The following is a 24,525-nucleotide window of genomic DNA, read 5'->3' as shown; positions in this document are numbered from 1 at the left end:
TCTGTGTGTTCCATATTCAGACAAAATATAAATATTTCCAGTTGATCTATACTACAAAAAAGTAAAAAGCCAATTTAATGTAAGTGTAATAGTGTAGCAAGTAATATACAGAACTTAATCTGACCACCTCATGCTAAGAATCAAAGTTTAGCTATAAGGAATATGAGGGACCAATAAATATGTTAGAATGAAATAGAATGGTTTGGCTTGGAAGGGACCTTAAAGATTTACCTAGTTCCAAGCCCCTGCCATGGGTTTTAGAAGCACCTTATATTTGAAATAATTTCAATAATTTTAATTATAGTATAAGAATCTGTACTGAAAGAGGAGAGGGAGTAAATGACCCTTCAAAATCACCCATCTTTTTTCTATGATGCAATTTATCGCTAATATTATCAAGTATGTACTCCTTATCTTTGCACCCAAGACACAATTAAGAGCCGATTCCAAATCTCCCTCAATTTGCCTGGCATTGATTCCTAGAGCCAAATTCACACCATTACCATTGATCAAAATTCTGTTATTTTTTTAAGAAACAGAATTTAGCAGCTGACTAGTATGTTGTCAGTTGGATCTGCTGGTAAGAGTTATGGACCAAAGGCTCTTCCTGAAAACATCTTGGTTTTAGTGACATTTTTTTGAACAAGGCTCAAATCCTGGAAGATGAAAGAGAACTGATGGGTAACGGAACAGTGCTTAATCTGCCTGGAAGACCATTAAACCATTACATACAAAAGTTGTGGTTCTTTCAGAATAGCTTCTCTAAATAGTAAAAGGTAAGCTCTGCTGATAAACAAAGCTTTTTACATTAGTTTTTCTAGCTTGAAAGTGCTCTGGCATGTTCTATAAACGCAACACAGAGCACAGTGTACCTTTTGTGTGGTGCTATATTGAATACTTTTTGTTAATTTGCTTGAGTTTGGGTAAACTGCAGTTTTATTACCTCTATTTGTGTGCCTTAAGAGCACTGGGAGTAATAAGTCTACTTCTCCATTACTCTTAACACTGCTCTGACAGATTATCAACACCATAAGATTTCTGAATGTTTGCAGAATGATCTGCTTTTGAAGTGGTCACACACCAGTATTAGGGAGTGCTAAGACGTGAAACTTTTTGTGACACTACTATGGTTTCATAAGAGTACATGCATAGTTTGCCGTCATTGAGTGGCATGTGGTAAATAAATGCTGAGCTAAAAAGGAGATGGGGGTGTCAAGTCTGCTGGGTAAAGCAGAACTTAAAAACTACTCTTCTTCAGAATTAAAAATACACACTTCTGGAAAACAAACCCACAGAGAACTGATGCACAGTTGCTGAGCACTACAAGAAATGCAGGTCAGAATGGAAGCTAAACAAGAGGCATGACCTGTAGCGGCTGAAGGAAAGAAGTATTGTGGTACGCTTTAAGCTGGCATTTAGAGTTAAAGGCATTTGGGACTGCGGAGTTACCATATAAACCAGACTCCAGGGAAAAGTTTCTTGGTGCAGTAGTTTCTAGTGTAGAGTGGTTTCTCATGTTTCCCCTAATACTTCTCTGTCCAAGCTATTTTCTAGCTCCATCTGACTTGCACTAAGCAAGATGATACTCTCCCCTGTTTCTTTCTCCTTACAAAGTTCTCCAAAAGACTGTGCATGTTCTGTTGTATAGAAAATAGCCAGCTTCACTGATGAAAATCAAGATGAATTCATACCTGAAAGTGGTTTCTTGTTTTCACATGCCTCTGGAAATGTCTTAACTTCTAAGAGGACAGTAGAACAATACCTGTAAAAACTACATCAAAAAATTATGACAGGCCAGCAATAACATAGGACTGGCCCCTGGAGGCTGTTTGGCAAAGCCATGCATTACTCATGCTAGCAGAGCAGTTGATCCAGTGATAGATTATGGTAGACTGCATTTTTCCAGCAGAGCTGTGAGTGGCTAGATGTAGATTATTCATAAAGATAATTATTTTTACTGTCAAAACATTTATCATTTAGACTGGATCCAGGTTCCATAGTGAAGTAAAATGCAGAAAACTAAGTATAAGCAGCAGAATTGTTGCTACCCTCTCAGACCCCAAAATCAAAAGGTGGTAGCACATCAAGTAATACCATATTATTTCTGATTTCAAGTTTATTTACTCTTTTTGGATATTCATAGTCTGCATTAGCAGATACAAGAGACCATCATAAAAGAGAAAAGTCCCATTTTTGACCTCTGTTGTCTTAGGAAGCATTTTTGACTTCTGTTCTCTTTCTACCTCATCACTGGCATTACTGATGCCATTCAAAGTCTAAAATAGATGAATTGTCTTTACCTTTCCATACAATGATATATCTTAATTTATCACTCAGTTTTCATGCTGCATTTTTTACACCATGGACAGAGGTAGTGTTCTTTCAGTTATACCTCTGTTGAGGAGGTTTAAGAATTTTCCTGATGGTTTACCAGATGAACAAAGTATTTTTTACTGAGAGGTTATAGCAGAACAGCAGTGGATGTTACACCCTGACTGAAGAAAAGAGGTGATTTGAGAAGAAGAAAGTAGACTTATGATAACAATTTGGAAATTAATTATAATTGCTCTGATTACATATTTGTTCACTACTATCTGCTTTTAATTTTACCCTTGCGCAATTAAGATTCTTGCCCTTCAATGCAGAAGATGTGCTGCATCCAAATACAACTATGGAATAAAGTTGGTACCTTCACCTGGAAATTAGTATTTCTTAAGTCCTCAGTTATACTGTATAATCAAAACTCAAAGGAGTGTAAAAACTGCCCTCTTTTCCTTCACTTGAAAGATAACCACAACACTCAGGTAATTTTTTATAACTGGCTAATTTACAGGCCAGTTGCTTTTCTTATGTTACCAAGTTTTTTTCATAGAATCATAGAATAGTTAGGGTTGGAAAGGACCTTAAGATTGCCAAGTTCCAACCCCCCCTGCCATGGCAGGGACACCTCACACTAAACCATGTCACCCAAGGCTCTGTCCAACCTGGCCTTGAACACTGCCATGGATGGAACATTCACAATTTCCTTGGGCAACCCATTCCAGTGCCTCACCACCCTTACAAGTAAAGAACTTCTGCCTTATATCTAACCTTAATTTCCACAGTTAAAGTTTAAACCCCTTAACATTCCCATGGCCCTCCTCTGGTCTTGTTCCAACAGCAACATGTCTTTCTTATGTTGAGGACACCAGAACTGTACACAATACTCCTGGGTCTCATGAGAGCAAAGGGGCAGGATCACCTCCTTCGACCTGCTGGTCACATTCCTTTTGATGCAGCCCAGGATACAGTCGCTTTCTGGATTTTAATTAATACAAAGCATTTTCTTACCTAGTGATAATTTACCAAGGATTCTTTGACAGTAAGTTTCTTTCAGTCATAAAAGTAACCATGATTCTAAAACAATGTTTCTGACAAGCCTTTAATAAAACACAAAATAAAGTCCCTCAAAATTCTACACAAAAGTCAAACCTTGCAATTTATTAGCACCATGGTTTGGGTTACTGTTTTATGGTGTTTATGTTCTGGGAGCAAGGTATGGAAAAAACAAAAAAAACCCCCAACATTCCACTCCTCCCCCCCCCCCCCCCCCGAAAAAAAAAAAGCAAAAAAAAAAAAAAAAAAAAAAAAAAGCGCAACAAAACAAACCAAAACCACAAACAAAAACAACCAAAGAAAAAGCCAAAAAAACACACATTTAACTTTCTCTGAAAGTTGTTGAATAGTTAAGAATAGGATCCAAGAAACATCCACACTTCAGCACGAACCATAGGAAGCACATCATTAAGCCACAAATCCCTTCCTCACCCCTATTCTTCCAGCTTTAACTGCAAAAACTAAGCTGCATCTGTCTGGGATTTGCATCTCTGAACTTCTGCTTAGAGTGCAATGTCTTATGTCAGTTACTTCCAAAATACAAGCAGAGGAAACAGCTGCCACCACATCCTTTTACCCTCTTAGTCATTAGCCAAACAGGTACCACTTCACTGAAATATGGAAATCTGTTCTTGTAACTGGTTGCACTATACTAAAAACCAACCAACAACACAAATAAGAAAACTGAAATTTTTTATTTAAAAAAAAAAAAAATTGTAATATGGGGAAGAGGGAAAAGCACAGTAAGGTCTGAAAGCACTTCCACAAGGAGCTTCACTATGTACAGGTCATTTCTGGCCACAGCTTACTAGCATAAAAGGGAAGAGAGTGAATAATGTTTCTAGTTTGTTTTTTTATCCAGACAAAACATTGCTCATTGAGTTGAATTAGCTGAATTTCACTAAGATCACACAGCACAAGTTAAAAGGAGATTTATCCACTGAAACACATCTCCAGAAGGAACAGACACAAAGACTTAACTTCCAACAGAAAAAGCCTATCCTGCAGGCACATAATTAGCTACAAAAACGGACAAGGTATATCTTAAGACTTCACCATCCTTTAACAGGAGGGAAGAGCTAACTGTACATAGATATTTTGGGTTAAATCCACAGAAAAGGATAAAGGTGGTACAGCACATCCCTTTTAGAAGCCTTCCAAAGTACCTTGAGATAGGAAAAGGGGACTGACTGCAGAGTGCAGAGCCAATTAGCATAGTGCCACTGAATCCAAGGGCATGCATTTTGTAAATGGATATTCTGCAGATCTGTGAGCATCAGAATATACCCCGTGCTACGAACACTTGCAACACTATAATATTTTGACTTTCAGGCAAGGGAAAAGTTTGAGCTTTTATAATGGCACTCACAAAAGGCAATAAACTATGCAAGAATTTTTAACCTGCAGGAAATGTAAAGATCAGAACAAAGAAAGGCTTATCTGCCTGTTTTCAAATCTTTCCTGCTTAACATAAAACAAAGGCTTGAATCCAGATCTGCCAGTTAAAAACCAAGGAAAAAATTAAAATTCACAAACACAACTCCCTCCTCCTCCTGCCCCCCAAGCTGCTCTACTTCCTTAGAACAATACCACTTTGGCAACCCACGTCCTGCACCTCTGGTGAAACCCTTCAGCTCTGACACTGACTGAACTGGCTGTAAAAGCCCAGGCTGAGACCTCTCCCACCTAATACCCAGCCACCAGGGTTCAAAACATTCTCCTGTGGGCATGGGGAATAAGAATTCAAGTTCCTGGTTTATCTCAAGCAAGCAGAAGGGTTTAGATCAAGGAAAATGCTTAACTACTGGCAACTCGTTCTCAATAGACCAGGGTCCTCTGAATTTCCACATCAGCGGGATAGTAGGATAGGTGGCTGCACAGCCTCCTAGACTGCGTAGTTACCAAAAATTTACTACTAAAATTGAATTTGGGGTCTGGCCACTTCAAAAGGTGCAGTTCTGTTCAGCTGACCTGTATGGCAGAAGAGGTGAAAATGCAAGTGTGTGTATTTAATATGTGGGTGATACAAGGCTGTTCAGTATCATAAAGGACAAAACTAGAAATCAAAGGGTTTCTGATGAATTTGAGAAAGTTTAGATTGCATTTCAGTAAGAACAAATTTAAATGAAAAATGCAAATTTTACCTGGTACATTACAACACAGTGGACTCAAAGCTGGAAATGGCTCTGAACAAAAGGACTAGGTTATGGTCCAGATGATTTGGTTGGTTGGTTGGTTGGTTTCCAACCTTTTTATTTACATTTCTGAATACTCATCACTAACGCAATGCCAAAAATGAGTTAAATTCCCATTTGACAATGATGTTTATTTTGTGCACAACTGACTCATTCAGGGAAAGGTAAGAGGCCAGAAGTTTGGACTGAAGCTGGAAACTTAAGGATGGGGCTTGTAAGGCACCAGAAGTGAACTGCGGGGCCTGCTAGAAGCAACTGGGAGGGAAGCAGCAAATTCAGTTGAAAGTTTCGCCCTCAGTATGGACTCAGAGCAGGACTACAAGCTTGAGGAAAAGAAGAGAACATGCTGCTTATGGCCTAACCACCTTAACAGCCCTCCTCCCACCTGTTCTCTCAGAGCATCCACTCTTTATAAGGGCACCACAAATAGATAACAGAAAAGGAGAACCACTTACTGGGTTCTCTTCCATATGCAGTCTTGGCTATATGCTGGTTATTATATGTAACAAAGACCTCACAATATATCCAAGTGATGGACTTAGGGCTTCAGAGGAAATGGCACAAGAGATGGGTAACTGCCACCTTCCCCAGTTTTCTAAACACATATTCAAGCACAGTGAAAAAAAACAGCACTTGAACTTTGTACATTACTTGCTAGCATGTTCTAGGATACCGCATTCTGGGGCAAACGTCACTTGAACTCTTGCAAAATCCAAAATCTAGAGCAACTCAGCATAGACATTGCTTGTAACAGGAAGAAGGAAAACTCCAATATTACAACAGTTTTGTTTCCTGACTGAAGATGTTACATTAGATGGAAGGAAACCAAATGACGCATAGAGCGAGCCTCAATTAGTAAGGTTAACAGAAGCCAAATAGGTTGAAATTGGGAAAATAAGCACATTATTTATATATCAATTACTACTTGCTCCCCATTTCAACAAAAGGAAATAAAATTTTCTCATCCTTCCTATAATCCAGAGGCCTCCTCCTGCCCCAGCATAATTAGTGATAAATTTCACCACAGCTCTCCATAAGCAATCAAAAAGGCTACCTAATTAAAAAAGTAATTAGTTTACACAGATAGATGTGAGTGGGTAGATTAGTTTATGAAAACAAAATGAAATTCCTCTGGATGCTTTTAGTGACTTGGCTTCTTGCTGGTTTACAGTTTCTACACACTTCCAAGGGAGTGGGTTAAAAATAATAAGACAATCCATTTGCAAATGAAGATGGTATGTTTCAAAACTAATTGATCAGATATGTCAATTGTACAATTTGTCCTCTGTTTTCAACACACAAGATGAACTTCCTATTTCTGCATAAAAATCAATGCTTCCACAAAAGAATTAACATGTTATATGTTTCGTTCTCTTGGATCATTTACACAATACCTGCTACCATCATCTAGGCACCAAGCTGAACCAATGCTGAACCTAGAGGAAGAAGGCCTTAGCGCTATCACCCAGCACACCACAGGATCTGTAAGAAGCTAGAACAGCTCTTGATAGCAGACCAGACCAAGGGCTCTTTCCTCTAGTCATCCTGCTGTCAGAGAAGCCAGGGGAAACACCTTAGGCAGGAATGCAGCAATGTCAGGATGAAGATCAACCCACACATTCCTATGTGCCAACTCCTGCAATTTCCTCAAATGCAGGGAGCTGTATTCTCACCCTCTTGAGCTGGGGTACAAGTGGGGAACACAAAAGCCAGTAGCCAGCACTCAAGAGAAAAGCATAGAAACAAGTTTAACAGCACACCTGATGAAAACTAGGAAGCTCTGCCAGGGAAATTGGTGAATTAAGAAACTTCCTCCCTCAAAGTCCTTATCATGGCCAATACCTACTGATGGACCTCACCTTCATGAATGAAAACACCATTTGACACCTTGAAAAAAAATTGCAACAAGAATTCTAACCAGCACAAGAGAGCAAGCTACCTTCTGAACAGAGTGGGTGGGGAAAAAATAGAACAGCAACACAAAAAAATAACCAAACCAAACAAAACCATTACTCCTAGTTGAGCAAGCTAAAGGGTTGTAAACTGATATTTTCATACTCCTCTAAATTAAGAAGGTATACATGAAACTGAAGTTTTTAACAGTGATATCAGATACAACTAGCTATACTGAATTATTTAACCAATTTGTTTTCAAAGGATCTTATTTTGCCTGCCTTCACTATTTTTTGAGTGCTACCCCCTAATTTGAGGAATATTGAGTCAACTGGAAATTTGTGGCTAATGTGAACTTCTGAGAACACTGAAGACATCTGAAATTCCACACATACCCTTGGGCACAGTAAATGGAGCTAGTTTGGAAAAAAGAAGCTTTTGGAGTGATCAAAATTAAGCAATTTTCACAGCAAAGCTAGCAAACCTCAGATTAGTTAGTCAAAGTAATTTTAAATCAGTAATTATCAATATTACATACACACTGTTCAGCAGCTTACGTAAAGTCAGATGGTGAACCTGGTCCATTTCTGAATATTACTGAGCTTTTACAGAGACAGCATCTAAAGAGCCATCACATTAGGTCCTCACTGCACTGGGGGCTGTACAAATGAAGGGGAACAATACTTCAAGGAAGTTTATGGTTTACAGTCTCAAATGATCATGTGAACTCAGGAACAAGCCATGCAAAAACTTTAAAAAGAAAAGGTAACCAAGAGTCTCAGCTAGGAGGAAAAAATCGTGGCCACACCACCAGGCTACTACACGCAACCTGCAGAATTTCTTGACAGTCTTAAGCACAGATGTTAATTATTCCAGGATATTTTAAGTATGAAGTATGTTATATTCAGGCAATTAATACTGTTAACCAAGCAAAAATAATTATTTTCTTACGAGAGAAAAATCACACACATTGCAAGGTTAACACATTAAAAGGTACTTTTAATGGCTAGCTGTTTTTTAAGAGTCTTATGTGCTAATGCTCAGCTTGTCAATGGTGGTAAATCTGACTGAAGTGCCTAGGTAGACAGGGTAGGATGAAGAAGAATAAAAGCTGAAGAGACTATTGCCAGGTATTTAGACTAACTCTGGATGCACAAGAGTTGGGTTCCAGGCAGAGAATTAATCCAAATGCCTATGCCAAGCCAAAGAGAGAATCACACCCCACCTCCTGAAATCCAGCAGCTGCCCAAAAGAACATACACTGTGCTAAAAATGGAAATATAGCAAGATGATCACAAAGGACAGCATGCTTTGCAGTCCAGAGTAAAGACCTCATAAAAATGTCATAAGACTACTTTTTGAGCTAGGTCAGGTAAGTTCTACCAACACTTACATACAAACCAGCCTCCTTTGAGCTCTTATTCCTACTAGGAATCTCAATAAGCAGTCCAAGGAACCTGCTACTGTTTTCAAACACTGAGTTCAAAAAGGATCACACTTATCCTGACTGTACTGGGCTATTTTATCTCTGCCTCCCTAATTCTCTCCCTGCAGAGCAGAAGGAAGGCATACTCTGAAGGCAGTGTAGAAGAACAGTGACAGCTGGGACCATTCAAAGTAAAAGCCATGTGCGGGAGGTTTCCTTCCCCAGCATGTCACCATCCCCTTCACAAGGCTCTCTCTCCTGCAACCCCTCACTGCTTCATTAGCTGTAAATGATGCAGCCTAGGAAGAAAGCAAAACTGTATTAGCATTCAGAGAGGCCAGCATTGCACACAGGGACTTGATCTGCTGATTACCAACAATCAAGCCCCACACTGTGTTCTGGCTCCCTCCCCAGTTAGAACATCCCAACACATGACTTTCTCTCTAGTTCCTCACCCTCAAAGAGTAAAAATGATTAACACCACCATACCTTGCCACCCCTGACTCCAACACTAAAAAAGGAAACCCAGAAATTCCAGCTGAAAACCACTCTCACACAGACCAATCAAATACGAAAAGGGAGAGAGTTGCAGGACTCACTGATTCCAAAAGGTCTGTTTCAGCCCAGTCTTACAAGATGTCACCATTGTCACCAAGTTCTGCATTTTCTGTGGATATAAAGCTAAATGTATTCATGCAAATTTATCCACCTAAGTCATAGCTACTATTCTAGGCTGAAAGTAACCCACCTAGAGAAGAGATCATTAATGCCAGGTGAAGATAAACCAAAGTCAGGCACTTACCCCACTTGTGGCATGTTATTGCTCTACTATGTTGACTGGAAGCCTCTACTAATTGGATGAGTACAATTCCCCCAGTGCTTGTAACTAAGGGAAAAAGCACCTGCAGTCTGAAGCAGCTGCAGTCATAAGCACATGGCTACTCTTCTAATAAAGGGAGGCAAAGGAGGTTCCAGGGCACTAATAATTTAATGGCTGGTCACTATTCTGAAGCTAAATAAAATCATTTTCTGTATAGTACTCCAGTCCACAAAAACATTAGTCTCCCAACATGCAAAGCAGCTTCTGCCCATTACAAAATTTTATACTTTCTTCTCAACTGGAGCATAAAGAAACAATGGCTTTCAGTTCTCTAGCTTCCCTAGCAACACAGGATGCAAAATTCTGGGTGCTGAGTCTCAGCTCCCCTCATAGTACCCTACTTACAGTAAACATTGTTTGTAATTAATCTCTGCTTTCAGTTGAAAAGGGACAGCTAGGTTTAAATATCAAGAAATGAGAAGACTTATGTTGAGATGTGTACAACTCCTCACTACAGCTGGATCATGAGAAAACTGTCCCACATTCCTGACGTTTTTAGGAGGCAGGAATCCTTCTTTTTGCAGAATGTCATTTGATACCTTGTAAGCCATAACTAAAGTATCAGCCACTGGCCAGGAAGAGAAAGGCCTGCAGGGAAGAGTTTGCGTGTATGCAGAGAACACAGATTAAGCAACTAACAGAAGGTTTGGAAATGAAGCCCAAAACAGAAAGAGTATTTTTTAAGAAAACATTTATTTACCTTTTTCCAGCCAGTACCAGGGTCTCCTGAGAATCGTGATTTTTTTTTTTTCCCTTTAAATGATTTGCAATTTCTTCCAACAGAACCAGTCATCCAAAAAACCCCAAATGGTTTTTGTTTTCCTAAAAGAAAAATGAACAAACAACAATCTTAGAGCTGTGCCTTAGAGCTTAGGTTTTCATATGTACTACCGATAGGATATACTGAACTATGTCTGGCCAACTCTGGCGTATCTCCATCCTTTTACAAAGTAACAAAAGGGGAGACGTGCCTCAGGGTTTGGGATATATGTATGCATGGAAGTTGCAAATGATTTAAGACTACAGAACACTCTACACAAATACACTGAGACCACAGAGGTAGTCAGTAAAACACTGACTACCTCATGACAGCAGAAGAGCAGAGTGAGTCTTCAACCCAGAGGCCACCGGTGCTCCTGTGGCTCTCCGCTCCCCACTGCGGAGAGCAGCCCGCACGCAATTTTTGCTAATGTCACACAGACCTTTCTGCTAATCGAGAAACTTGACCTTTACTGTCTATTGCAGGTATCAGGCTGAAAGGTGAAATGTTTTTTGTGATAATGAGAACAAAATGTAGATGCCATCTCCTCCATAAGTTACTGAGAGCATAAGCAAAGAAGAAAAATATGCTGGCTTTTATATTGGTGTTTCTTATGCAAGCCGTTTTTCTTGACTAGATGACAAAACACGAAGACATGCCCGATAGTGCACTATTAAAAAAAAGAAAACAACTGGGGACGAAAGCAAAACAATGGTTTTCCCTCTGTCACACTGCAGAGCCAGTGTGTAATTTCCCCTGGGAACGTGAGACAGCCTATTATCCCGTTTACTTCCCTTTATTTTATGTAAAGATAGCACTTTGCTCTCCAGCAGGCCTGCTCCCTCAGAGGTACCCTCACGCTCCCCAGACCAGCCCACCGCAGCAGCCAGCACCTGGCCGCCCACGCCCTCACACTGCCCCGGCTTGGAGCAGCTGTGCTGCCAGCGGTAGCTCCTCTCCTCCTCCGGTACTTCAGGAGCCTCTGAGACCCACCACCAACCCCATCTCCCCCAGCGCTGCCCAAGGCATGCGCGGCAGGCGGCCGACGCGACTGCCATCTTGGCGGCTTCGTGGTTGTGACGGCCGGGGCCGTCGTGGTGGTCCTCTGTAGGCCAGCTGTAATTAATTTTCTTAATTAGCCATTTTAGCTCTGATCCGCCTTCCCTGACTGGCTGTGCGTCCGTGCTTGTTGCCGGACGGAGGAAAGAGTTGACTTGCTTTCTCATCGCTTTAGCCTTCTGTTTTCCACATGGCGGTTCGCGCCCACCCGTCGCGGGCCGGGGTAGCTCTCTGAGGCGCCGGCTCTGGGGACCGCGGGTGCACGGTGAAGGAACGGCGGGGGAAGGCTGTGGTGGGCGCCGGGTGCACCCGGCAGATGCGCAGCGGGAGGGGGCTTTGAAGTGTTCTGCGTCTCTCTTTAAAAATGGCCGCGTTAATGACTTCTTAAAACCGGGCCGTGGTCAAACTGGCCACCTCCGGAGCGCGCAGCCCGCCGTGCTCCAGCGAGCGTCTTGCGGAGCGGGACGGGCGCTCCTCCGCAGGCGGCACCGGGGCTGCGGCCTGCGGCCCGGTCGGGAGCCCGAGCTCGGCGCTGGGCTTCCTCGGCAGTTTAGATATTTTGTGCAACTCCCAATATTCACCCAAGCCTCATTACCACCTCTTAATGAGACCCCTTTACTCCGTGACGTGCAACCGCTCCATCTCATTAAGGAAATCGCTCTTCAATGCTGATTATTTTATTTGCAGCCATAATTATATTTCTTTCGGCTAAATCACGGTTTAATCGAGCCCACATGGAGGGCAGCAGCACTAATTACGGTGGGAGATGCGGCGACGGCGGCTGCTCGCCCGCCCGGCCGGAGGAGGAGGTGACGGGGCGGGCGCGGGCTCGGCGCTCCCCTGGCGGGGCCCGGCCGGGGGCAGGGCGGAGGGCCGGGGACGAGAAGGTGGTCTCAAACACAACAACTTATTACTTCTAATTCCCCGACTGTCACCAAATCACCTGCACGAAACAAGAATCTAATTTGTTAAGCTGGCATTTCTGCAGATGGAAGATCGATTTTCTCTTTAGATTTCTCTAATTGAGTGAATATAGACGCCCCGAATTAGCCGCGCTGGGGCAAGAGGGGAAGGGAAGGGGAGAGGGAGGGAAAAGAAAAAAGTCAACAAAAATCATCCTTGTAAAATAAACCATATTACCTCTAGAATTGCCCCCCAAATAATAAAGGAAGGTGGATCGAAAGGTCCCAGATTGAGTGACAGTCATATTTCTGGAACTAACTGGTTTTTAAAAGAAAAGGTTAGGACGGGTGGAGAATGCTAAGTAATGGTGCGGGGGAGAGATGGCTGAGCTCTGAAATTGCTTACAGAATTACATTTGTTTTTCTTGTGATTTTATTAAAAGTCACTCCTCATCTCCAGAATGCGTGAAAATATCTACTTTCCACTCAGATACACCACATTAACTTGTTGGAGGCGAATTTGTTTGTTTGTCTATTTTATTTATTTGCCAGATAAGATTGATGCAGTCTTATTAGCGCTATATCTAGTTAGAGGAAGAGATAAGGATGAGATGTTTTCTTTTATTCCAATTACTAGACTTGTCACCTAACTGAATAACTGATATATGATTATTTATCTTGAGTAAATAGAAATCAGAAAAGCAGCCAACTTAACACATACAAACAAAATGTGTATGTTTCTTATTACTAAATACCACCTATGTAATTGGAGATTAAAACTACGGCCTTAAAAGGGAGAAAGTTAAATACCCCATTCACGTCCATCTCTGATGTGTATCCTCTCATTGCCACACATGGTGGTTTATTTTATCCAGCCGGATGAAGAGGTTTGGGGTTTAAAATATATGGGTATGTGTTAAGCAAATTCATCAAAGATCAGTAGGAAGAGTCTTCGTGGAAGTGCGCTCTTTCCCTAAACAGAGGTGCATCCGGAAAATGCTTCGTACCGGCGCCGGTGCCTTCGCCCTCGGGGCAGCCCCAGCAATTCCTATCCTGCCGCACAAGGCAGGGCTCAGTGCGCTAGGCTTGGGCTCCGCATTTTTAAGTTTGAGAACTTAGTGCAATGCCCGAAGCCTATACATACATACGTGCATACAAAGCTGGGGGGGGAAGGGGGAAGCGACTTCGTGTGTATGTGTGAAGAGTTTGCGTCTGGACGGGGGAGAGCGAGTGGGGGGTGTCAGTCATACCTTTATATTAAAATAGCTTTTTCCCCATAAAAGACTGGTTGTCATCGTTCTGATGAAAATTAATTGATAGAAGCCATCCTTTCAATCTAAGGCAACCGGTTCGCTGTAGAGAGCTGCCCCGCAGCCTGCGGCGAGAAGACAGTCGGAAGCGCTGCCTTTGACTCCGCCGGAGCGAGATGCAGATATTTAGATAAATAAGCAAATGGCAAAACGCTGTTCCTGGCGATGTTTGAGAACAGATGACAGGAGGAGACCCGAACTCTCCCCGTCACCCTCAGGAAGGCTGCTTTAAGAACTCCTGGCGGCTGTCTTTCTGATCAGCAGCGATCGTTCTTGCCTCGGATGCCTTTAAACTTCATAAAGTTGCTTTTAAAGAAGTATATTCATTGCAGCTACGAAATGCTGCATGCAGCCTAGTGTCGTAAAGCAGCGATGATCGTCACAGTTAGTTCTGACTGGAATGAATAAATTGGAATCTGTAGCTGCTTGCAGCCTTGTCCTTCATTTCCAAAGAAGTCATATTTTCGAGAGGGTTGACTGAAATTAAAACACGTGTTTATGTTTTTCCATTTCTTAACTCCAAATTACGCCTAACGAAAGGATATGGTTTGATTTGTCATTTGTGTTTAGGGTATGCCGATGTGGAAAAGTAAGCAAATAACACTCAAAAGCATAGCTGTAATTTACAATGAATTAAAATTGATTCTTTTCATCACGCAAGAAAACAGGGAAATGTGAGGTCGTTAATTATTGAGGGAGGCGCTTCTCATTAAGGCGAACAATGCTACAATGCAGCACTGAGGAGCGGGAATGTGAATAATAATATCCGACATTTCAGCACTACTGTCTGGAAATAATGAAATAATCAAATAAAAATAATAATAACGAAGTCGCGCGTACAATCAGGCAACCAAAAGTTATATTTGATCAGCGCGGGGAGCGTCGCTAAGTGTAAAATGTAATTTCGGTGCTTTGCATACAGCAGTCCCCTTAACTGGATGGGTGCTCAATAAGTACATAAATAAAAAATTACGAATCTGATCAGCCATTTACGCTAAACCACCCTGCTGACTTTAGCAGTTTAACCTTATTTTACCGTGTTGCTCGCTCCAGGTATAATTATTCTGATAAAAGAAGGTTCTGTTCCTAAATTAGAACAGAATTGGTTAAATACACTTGTTTGTATTACAGCCTCATTCGATCAGGGCTTCAGTTTAGCGGCGGGGAGGGGAGGGGGAAGCTGTGGGGTTTGGAAAGTTCTCTACCCTTTCTTCCCAGGTCACGGCACCGGAGAATTAGGGTGACACCGCTCCCAAACGCGGCGCGCCCCGCTCCCGCCGCCCTTCCTTGGGCAGGTGGGAGCAGCATGGAAAGGGGCGGGGGGCGAAGGGGAGCAGAAGGGAGAGCGGACTCGGCCAGGACCCCAGGACAGGGCCTAACAAGGAGAAAGAAAATGAGAGAAAGGAAAGAAAACGAAGGGAAAGTGCGGGGGGAGATGATCTCCCAGTGCCTAGCCCCTTGGCAGGCGCTCCTGTACGAAATTCAATCTCTATTTTTTATGAGAAGTAAACTGTCTAAATAAATTTTATTAGGGGCAACCAATATATTTTCTGGTACTGCCCTTTGTTCCGGTTCTACGTGTGTGTAACAATCTAAAACCTATTTATTGAGGAAAAATCACTGGATCCGTCATAGAAAATCCTTTTACTTTGCTCTGAAGTGATTTCTGAAGACACTCGTGTCACTCTGAAGATTTTGGGCCATTGTGCTAAAGCCTTTCCTTGTTAGGAACTTCAGTTCCTATGATCATGTGGGGAATACCGTAAATTGTAACAGGGAACGGACTTGACTGGCAGTTTTCTGGCTACACTGGGAAAATGGAAAGATGACGGGGAATAAAATCCTTGTAAATACATCTCCGACACTGCCCAGGTGAATTCAGGCACTTGACAAAACAGGAGTGCGCGGAAGCAGAATGCCATTAGGGTATTTTACATATGCCCTATTGTCATTTTCTTTCTGACACGCTAGAGTGTCAGCCCTGCTCGCTCCGTTCTCTCCCGCGGACTTCCTTCTCTGATTTCCCCCTTCCCTTAAGACGATTTCGCTCTGAAGTCTTCGAAGAAATGATTTAGTTTGTTTATACTGCTATAAAAATCAAGAGCAATAGAAAAGTCATAAAATGAAGCGCGCTATCAATCACACTGCAACATTGTTATTCAGCAGTTACTAACACAGATTGATAATCCTTTGATTTCATCCCATTGTTATTACTCTGATGTGTCTGCACATTAACTATTACACATTTATTTATCGATCCGAAACATACAACACCACAGAATAGACGCGGAGGCTCGCCGTGCCGCCCTGCCCGTACCAAGCTCGGCAGAAGCCGGCTTCGGTCGCCTGCAGCGCCCGGTCATTTCTGCCAGCAGCTACAGCTAAAACTGAACCCCAAACACTCCGGCCGGCACCTGATCACTCGCATAACTCCGGCCCCAGGTAGGGCCCGACCCCCCCCCCCGGGCCGCGGGAAGGATGCGTGCCCTTTCGCTCCCGCCGGCCCCGGCCCGACCCTCCTCCGGCGGCTCCGCTCCGCGGGTCCCGGCCCAGGCAGTGGCCGGAGGACGGCTGTCGGGAATTTTCACCGCCGGGGCTTCCCCTCCTGCCCCGGAGCCGCAGACACACAGTGATTTTCAAGGGAAAAAGGCAAAACAAATAAGCCATCTCCACCGTCTCCCATCCACCCGGAAAAAGAGAAAGAAAGGGGAAAAAAAAATATCCCGAAACTCCCACCCCACCTCCACTTCTTTCTTTCTTTCTCCCTCTCTGCAGCTAGACTGTGGCCCGGCTCTGGGTTTCTCTCCCTGCTTTTAGCGGCCGTTCCGGGCACCCAGGTTCATTGCAACAGCCCGACGTCTCGAAAGCTGGATTGAATCAATGTAGCCTGAGCAGGGAGGAGGGAGGGAAAAAAAAAAAAAAAAAAGGCAGTAAAACTGCGCTCGAGATCGGTCGGCCGGTTCCTTTGTCTCCTTGTTCAGTCGCTGCCGAAACCCCTGCACATCTGAGCTGCAAACAAAACCACTCTTGCATCTGTTCGCATGCAGTATTTACAATGTTTTGCGTAAGTCAATTGGGTGGCGAGGATAAAAAAAGCCATTGGCGCTGTATTATTTAACACAGACTTCACTGGGCTCCCTTTTCGGTGGAAGCTTTATTTGCACTAAATGAATAATCTTAATTGCATCACTTTTGAATTAAAAATCAATGTTAATCAAGTTGGAAATAGTAAATATCAGTTTTCATTGTGCCCGGGTAGAGGGTATTTTTCTTGTTTTGCAAATAAAAATACAAGTCAAATAACTTTAAAAGGGCATTATGTTCTGCTACAAATACAATTGAAACGGATTGTTTAGGAGCGGATCAGAAATGGTACAGAATTTTGCACTTAATTTCCTCAGTTATCATTTACAATAAGAACCTCTTGGCTTGACAGCCAAGTCTAAACAGTAGTAAATTAGTACAAATTTATACTGATTTTACTCTAATAATCGTAATAAAAGCTTATAGATTTGGCACTAATTACATAAATGCCTAATGATCTTGAAAATTACTCTGGTTAGAAATATATTACTAATCTAAACTTTGTTGTTGGCTGGCTTTGAAAAATCAGAACATTAGAAATGGTTCGCTTCACTTGTGCAAAGCACTCTAAATTGTTCGAGTAGTTTAACATATTCAAGAGGAAAATAAAAAGCATTTAACTTTATTTACTGCTTTGAATTCAGTTTGTAGCGATGCGAACTTAAGAAACTTTACCCGAAAAAAGAGAAAATTGGGTTTATGGGCTTTTAAATCCCGGCCCGGGAGGCAGCGCTCCCGGGGCGGCGGGGACGCGCCGTGCTTCCCTCCCTCTCCCTGTGTTGCCGTTGTGCTTCTGCACCTGGCTAAAGAGACCGAGACCAGGTTGGCGGGCAGCCCCGGAGCCGGGCGAGCCTCTGCGGCGCGGGCACTGTGGGAGCTTACCCAAGTTTCTTTTTTCCCGCCGCCCCGCAGCCGTCGGGGCCCCGCGGAGACGGCGGGTGGGTGAGAGCCGGTCGCGGTTGCCGCCGCCGGTCCCGTTCCCCTGGGCGGCTGGCGAGCAGGACCAGCCCTTGCTCAACGTTTTACATCCCCCTAGGTGGGCGCTGTGCTTGCCAGCCACTACTAGGAGCCTGACTGGGCCGGGTGCGAGGGTGCGCTCCTGGGAAGCATTAAAAAAGAAAAAAAAAAAAGAAATGAAAACCACAATAAATAAGGGGTGACCTGGAGCGGGAGAAGGGTGGCAAATGTGCATTTGGAAGACAAGGGAAGAGGGGTAAGGAGGGCGGCGAGGGCGAGCGGAGCACGGAAGGGAACGGCGGCGCGGCGCGGGCCGGGCCTGGGCGGCGGGAGGCCGGGGCGGCGGGCGGGCGGCGGGCGGGCGGAGCGGGGCGATCCGGGCGCTGACATTTGCAGGCTGCCCTCCTGATTGGTCCCCGCGCCGAGCTGCTCACAGGTTCATTGAAGTGTTAAGCACCTCCCCGTCTCTCTAAAGGACATTATAATGCAAGAGACCCCCTTTTTAACCACACACCGAATTTTCTTTCATTTAGGGGATCTATATATATATATATATCTCATATCTTATATCTATTTTAAATAACTTAAGGCCGCTAAAATTTGGGGGGGAACAGCCTTCGCCCTGGAGCGGTGCGCGATGCTGTCTCACGCCGACCTCCTGGACGCCCGTCTCGGTGAGTTTCCCCCAGCACCCCCCCGCCCCGCGACTGCTGCACCGCCGGCGGCAGCGAGCGGGGAGGAAGCCGGAGCAGGAAATTGACAATTTGTTCCTTATTTTACCTTAATGCGATCTAAATGGGCTAATTCCTTTAAAAGTAATTGTACTGTATTGAAGTTTAATTTGATTTAACATAAAAAAAAAAAGAAGAAAAAAAAAGAGAAGGAGTATGCAGATCTACAGCGAGTTGTGGATCATTTAATTTCCCTCTCCCCTGTTTTTATATACATACCTACACGTTATTATCATGATGATGATTATTATTATTTTAGGACAAAAGTGTTCTGGGTGGCCTTTTTCTGCTCTCCTGCTCGCTTCCCCCTTTCCTTCTTTTCCTTAAAAAAAGAGAAATACCTGTATCTGGCTCTTTATGGTTATTCATTAGTTTGTTTAGAGGAGCGGATGGAGGAGAGGGGAAAGATCGGCCAGGGTGACCGAGGTCCCCACACATCTGTCAGGGAGGTAAAGCTCCTGGCAGCAGGGCGGTTCGAGCTTTCCTTCTTTCTTTCTTTCTCTCTCTCCATCTCTTTCTTTTACCAGCTCCTCTGGAAAAAGCCGTCTGAACCCGACAAAACTTGTCCCCCCTTGTTCTTTCCCTCTCTTGGTCTCGGAAGGGAAGGCCTGTCAGAGAGCTGATTATTTAAGCATGACGAGGAGCTCCTCGGTGTAAAGTTTTCTCTCCGCGCCCCGGTTGCGCTAGGCCAGGGACATTGCGCTCCGTGGAGCCGAGCCCAGCCGGGCTGCGGGGCTTGCGGGTGGCCGTGGGGAGGCGGGGGGAGACCGTGGCGGTGGCCGGGTGCTTCTCACCGGTTCAGGGCGCTGGAAAGCGGCTCTGATGGATGCATGCCCGACTGCAGGGGAGTGACCGCAGCTCCATTGCTTCCGCAGGGATGAAAGATGCGGCCGAGCTGCTGGGACACCGGGAGGCGGTGAAGTGTCGGCTGGGCGTAGGGGGCTCGGATCCGGGGGGACACCCGGGAGACATGGCTCCCAACTCGGACACGGTAGAAGGGACGACCCTGCTGCCGGGGGAGGACATCACCACGGTGGGATCCAACCCCAGCTCCTTAGCCGTCAGCGCCAAAGACCCCGACAAGCAGCAAGGCCAGCAGGGTGGCCAGAACCCCAGCCAGGCTGGTCAGCAACAGGGGCAGCAGAAGCAGAAGCGGCACCGCACCCGCTTCACTCCGGCACAGCTGAACGAGCTGGAGAGAAGCTTCGCCAAGACCCACTACCCGGACATCTTCATGAGGGAAGAGCTGGCCCTGCGCATCGGCCTCACTGAGTCCCGGGTGCAGGTATGAGCAGCGATCCCCGCGCACTTCCCACCCCGCCGGCACCTTCCCCAATCGCACCGAAGGTAGCAGGGCCGGACGGCAGCGAGGCCAGAGGCCAGTCACAACGGGGCGGGCGGCGGGTGTCCCCGAACCTCAGCCCTAACGCAACAGTTCATTCAGGAAGCCTTGAAACCGGACATCCCCGCCCCCCCTTTCCACAAAAATGTCCCTTCGGGGTGTCCCCTTGTCCCCTAGCCCCCCACAGCTCGGTGGTCCCTAGTGGGAATCGGGCGGGGATTCCCCCCGCTCCACGGCCCAACTCGCGGCAGAAAAGGGCGTGGGAAGGTGCAGCCCGGGAGGCGCGAGTCTCAGCCCTCCCAGTAATAGCGCGGCGCTAAGAGGCGATCCCAAACCGCCGGCGAATCGCGCCTCTTCCCGGCGGCGCAGTGTGCCATGGGGTTGTTGCCCCGGCTGCTGGTGGCAGGGCCGCTCTCCAGGGTACTGATAGCCGGGCGGCTACGTCGCAGCCCGGAACGGGCGTCCCCTGGAGCCTGCCGGCGGGAGGGTCGGCTGGGTGAGCGGGGGAAGGCACACAGGCTACTAAAAAGGCTCTTCGGTCAAAGACAGCTCTAGCTGGACTCGCAGTTTCCCCGGACTGCCACCCTTCTAATGCCTAGAGACAGGAAAGGTAGCGAGTAACTTTAACACGTAGGGTGTACTTTCTTCTCTAAAGTACATACACGTACATACACATGTGCACACAGGCATAAATGCATTTGCACGTAGTCATGTGAAAAACTCTTTAGGCAAATATAAACCGCGAGACTGCTCCAATACAGCTTTTGTGTGTAAAATGATATTTTATCGACTTTCTGGGTGAGTTCCTTCCACGGAATGAAATCCTGCACAACAGAAGCACTTGTGGGATGTGCATCCCCGCTCAGCACAGCGCACGGGAAATGCCGCCGCACTTTACTGCAGCCGGTGTTCAAAATTCCTCTCAGCCAGGTTAGATTCCTCAGTTAAATAAAGACACGTCAAAAGAAATCCCTAAATGAGCGGGTTTTATGAACGAAAACAGTCTGTTCTTGAATGTGACAGAAAAAGCACGTTTGCCTTTCAAAAGTAAAACAATTTGACTCAGCCTACACAGGACCATAATTAGTTTAAATTAAGAAAGAAATTAGGTTCACAAATAAAATATAATTGGACAACTGACTACGAAAAAAGAAAACGAGGTCTATTAAACTTTATTGGGTTTCCAAAGGTTAATGATACCAATTTCAATATTAGGAGTGTGGTAAATGAAGTAAAATATAAAATATAAAATGGAAATAGTTATTTTTCTAACAGCACATCAAAGAATTTCGTAGGAAGAAAGACAAAGTGTTTTAATGGCCTCTGCATAATCTTAAACCAACGCTAATAGCTCGAGACTGCTGATAAAAACAGTTTAATAGAGCGGTAATTTAAATATTTTTTACAATAATGTTCTGTAGTTTAAAAAGTAATCAGATCAACATAACCTTCTTAATTAACACTTCAAAATGATTAACATTATGTAATCTAAGGCAAAACAATTTATTTAATGTATTTACTTCACAATCCGATGTATCACCGCTCCTTGACCAAATTTAAATTAAATAGTAATTGGTTTATGTTCTTATGCCAGTACTTTACAGTTTTCTTTATAGTTAACAGATTGCCTACACATTCCTTGCAGCATGTGGGCTCCACACTGATTAAGGAATGCTCCAAACAGTTAATTTATAGCGGCTGTATATGTTTTTAAGGGTTTTAGATGCTAGGATAAATCACCATTTTCCTCATTTTAGAGCTGTATTTAATGTATATGATACATTTAAATAATTATTAAAGCGGCTGGTGCTTAAACAGGAGTCCAATTCCACGTCTGATATTGCTCTGCTTTTCAGGCTGCTGTAATAAAACCATTCTTTTTATAGCATGCCATTATTAGAAACCAATTTCAGAATTATTTATAACCTGGAATGGCTTATTAAGCAGCAATGCGAGAATCATGCAAATTACACGATCAAATGCAATATAATAAGCATAATCATTAGTCTCTAGCACGGATTAATTAACTTTCAATATTTTATTTACATAAAAACCAAATCAGTGAAATAACTTCTGCACAGTCAGGCTTGCCTTTCAATATTTTATACGAACAAAAATAATGTGCTGTAATTCCATTGACCGTGTCCCCCACAATGGTCCCGTCACCTGCCACATCTTAATAGGGGACAAGCTGAAAGTATTTTCTAGTTTTCTAATGGAATGAGAAATTGCATTTTCTTCCTCTCCCAGCACTATTAAAGTGTAATGAATTCGGCCCAGAGTTCACGGCTGACTGATCGAAATGAACCTGAGATCTGAGCTTTAATACAGCTCTCCAGATTTCCTACTAAATCTTCACATTAATCATCCACTAGATTCCAATGAGATCTTCATAAAGCTTCGGCTCATGAAAGCGAAAAAAAAAAAAAATAGAAAAACAAAAGTGATATTGTCTCCCCTTCTCTCTCCCTCTCTTTCTCTCTAACCCGTTTATAGCTGGGGAATTAAATGGGCTATATATTTTAAAATACATTTACAGTACGTCTATATTACTGTAACAGCAGACATCATCAAGGCAGATTTTTAGATTCCAACCTCCATTAGATTCTCACTGTTGTATTAATAATTTTCAGGGACTAGCTGCATTTCAAAAGGAGCCCAAAGTTGCCAAACGCTCGTGGTTAATATATTTCTAGAGTTGTCATGTGTGCATTTTCAACATCTCCCCCAGGTTTTCCTTGCGTTTTAATCTGTCATGCACCAGTTTTCATCTGGAAACATTCACATTTTAAAAGCATATGCGGCGTAGCTATGAGCTGAGGAGATCAGACCTGATGGAGATTCTTTACACCACCAGTAAACCATGAAACATAAAAAGATTTTGTAGCCGCAATTTAACTATTAACCCTAAAAGATAATTGAACGGATTTTTCGATATAACACTTAGCTCCCTAACGGCTGTTCAATCCCGCTAACGCGCGCCGGTCGTTCTCCATCTGGGTACGTATGTAGCACAAAACCGCGGCTCCAGCACCTCTGGCAGCAGGGATCCTCCGAATTCGAGTGGACCCGTTTTTGTCCCCTCGCAATTCCCCCTGTGATTTCGACGGTGGCGCGGCGACACCCACTCAGTCACCGGGGCGGCACCACCTCCCGAGCACCGAGAACATCTTCTGGGGGGTTTCTGGTTTTGTTTTTATAGACAAGCCCCGAACACGGGCGGTTGGACTGGATGAGTTCGGGCACCACTACCCGGCCAGGGGCACGGTTCCCCGCCCCGCTGCACTGGGGTCTGCTACGGTGGCGGCTAGGGAGCGCTTCCACGCAAGGGCAAGAGCCGTGGGCCGCTCATTTATTTTCTGCTGGTGTAACTGTTATTTTTCATGTATTTTTTCCGGGCGAAGGCCTGGCTCCTCTCCTGGACCCTCTCCTCGAGGGAGGCCGCAGGCAGCTCAGTCCCGGGACTGACGCATCTACGGGTTTCGCTATAAAAAGTTCTAACAGTATCATTAACTGGTGACGGGCATACGCGTAGGGCTGCGAGTGTAAAGAGCAGCTGTGGGAGAGGTAAAGGCCGGAGGGGGAGAAGGGACAGAGTGGGGTAGGGTCCGGGCTGGGTGGCGGGTCCCGCTGCACCGAGCCGCGCCCGGGCTGGCTGGCTGGTGTCGCTAACTGTGTTGTCGCTGCCCGCCGCCCGCAGGTCTGGTTCCAGAACCGGCGGGCCAAGTGGAAGAAGCGCAAGAAGACCACGAACGTCTTCCGCGCCCCGGGCACGCTGCTGCCGACGCCGGGGCTGCCGCAGTTCCCCTCGGCTGCCGCCGCCGCCGCCGCCGCTATGGGCGACAGCCTCTGCTCCTTCCATGCCAACGACACCCGCTGGGCCGCCGCCGCCATGCCGGGCGTGTCGCAGCTGCCGCTGCCGCCGGCGCTGGGCCGGCAGCAGGCCATGGCGCAGTCCCTCTCCCAGTGCAGCCTGGCGGCGGGGCCGCCGCCCAACTCCATGGGCCTCTCCAACAGCCTGGCGGGCTCCAACGGGGCCGGGCTGCAGTCGCACCTCTACCAGCCCGCCTTCCCCGGCATGGTGCCCGCCTCCCTGCCTGGGCCCAGCAACGTGACCGGCTCGCCCCAGCTCTGCAGCTCCCCGGACAGCAGCGACGTGTGGCGGGGAACGAGCATCGCCTCCCTCCGCCGCAAAGCACTAGAGCACACAGTCTCCATGAGCTTCACCTAATGGCCGCCGCCACGTCCCCCGCCGCCGCCGCTTGGCCCTGCACCCTCGCGTCGCTCGCCCGTCCATGCCCGACCCCCGCCTTCCCCCACCTGACTTACCAGGGAGTCGACTCAGGATCTGAAACCAGACGCCAAAGGGCTGGTTTGTGGGCCCAGAAACACCCCCATCCCCCCGTACACCCCCCGACCCACCTCCCGCGACCCCCCCCCCCCTGCGCGTCCCCTGCCCCTCGGCGGCCGCGTCCCCTCCAGCGGCGGCGGGAGCACCCGGAAACCCCCGGGCTCTGATTCCCTCCCTGTTTCCCTTGCTCCTTCCTGCCGCGCCACGACCAGGCGCTCCCGCCGGCCCCCGACCGGCTCTGCAAAGAAATGCTTTGTTTG

The 24,525-nt window shown here is 45.5% G+C and overlaps 1 protein-coding gene and 1 long non-coding RNA gene across 2 annotated transcripts; both read left to right on the top strand.

Annotated features, from left to right (window-relative positions):
* The first annotated feature begins 11,839 nt into the window (after positions 1-11,839).
* LOC130597200 (uncharacterized) lies at positions 11,840-14,465 on the top strand. Its single transcript, XR_008971693.1, has 2 exons — positions 11,840-13,565; positions 13,832-14,465. It is a non-coding gene; the product is annotated as an uncharacterized LOC130597200 (long non-coding RNA).
* Positions 14,466-18,173: 3,708 nt separating this feature from the next.
* OTP (orthopedia homeobox) lies at positions 18,174-24,192 on the top strand. The gene is made up of 3 exons (XM_057405435.1): positions 18,174-18,515; positions 19,448-19,857; positions 23,615-24,192. Exons 1-3 carry the CDS (start codon positions 18,479-18,481, stop codon positions 24,143-24,145), a joined length of 978 nt encoding a protein of 325 aa, XP_057261418.1. The 5' UTR covers positions 18,174-18,478; the 3' UTR covers positions 24,146-24,192.
* The last annotated feature ends 333 nt before the right edge of the window (positions 24,193-24,525 follow it).

The sequence above is a fragment of the Pezoporus wallicus genome, unplaced genomic scaffold (genome assembly GCF_028554395.1).
Source record: "Pezoporus wallicus isolate ANWC-B61680 ecotype Strahan unplaced genomic scaffold, APGP_CSIRO_Pwel_v1 scaffold_2696, whole genome shotgun sequence".
Classification (NCBI taxonomy): Eukaryota; Metazoa; Chordata; class Aves; order Psittaciformes; family Psittacidae; genus Pezoporus; species Pezoporus wallicus.
The sequence above is the reverse complement of the archived record's forward strand: the minus strand, read 5'-3'. Positions and strand labels throughout refer to the sequence as shown.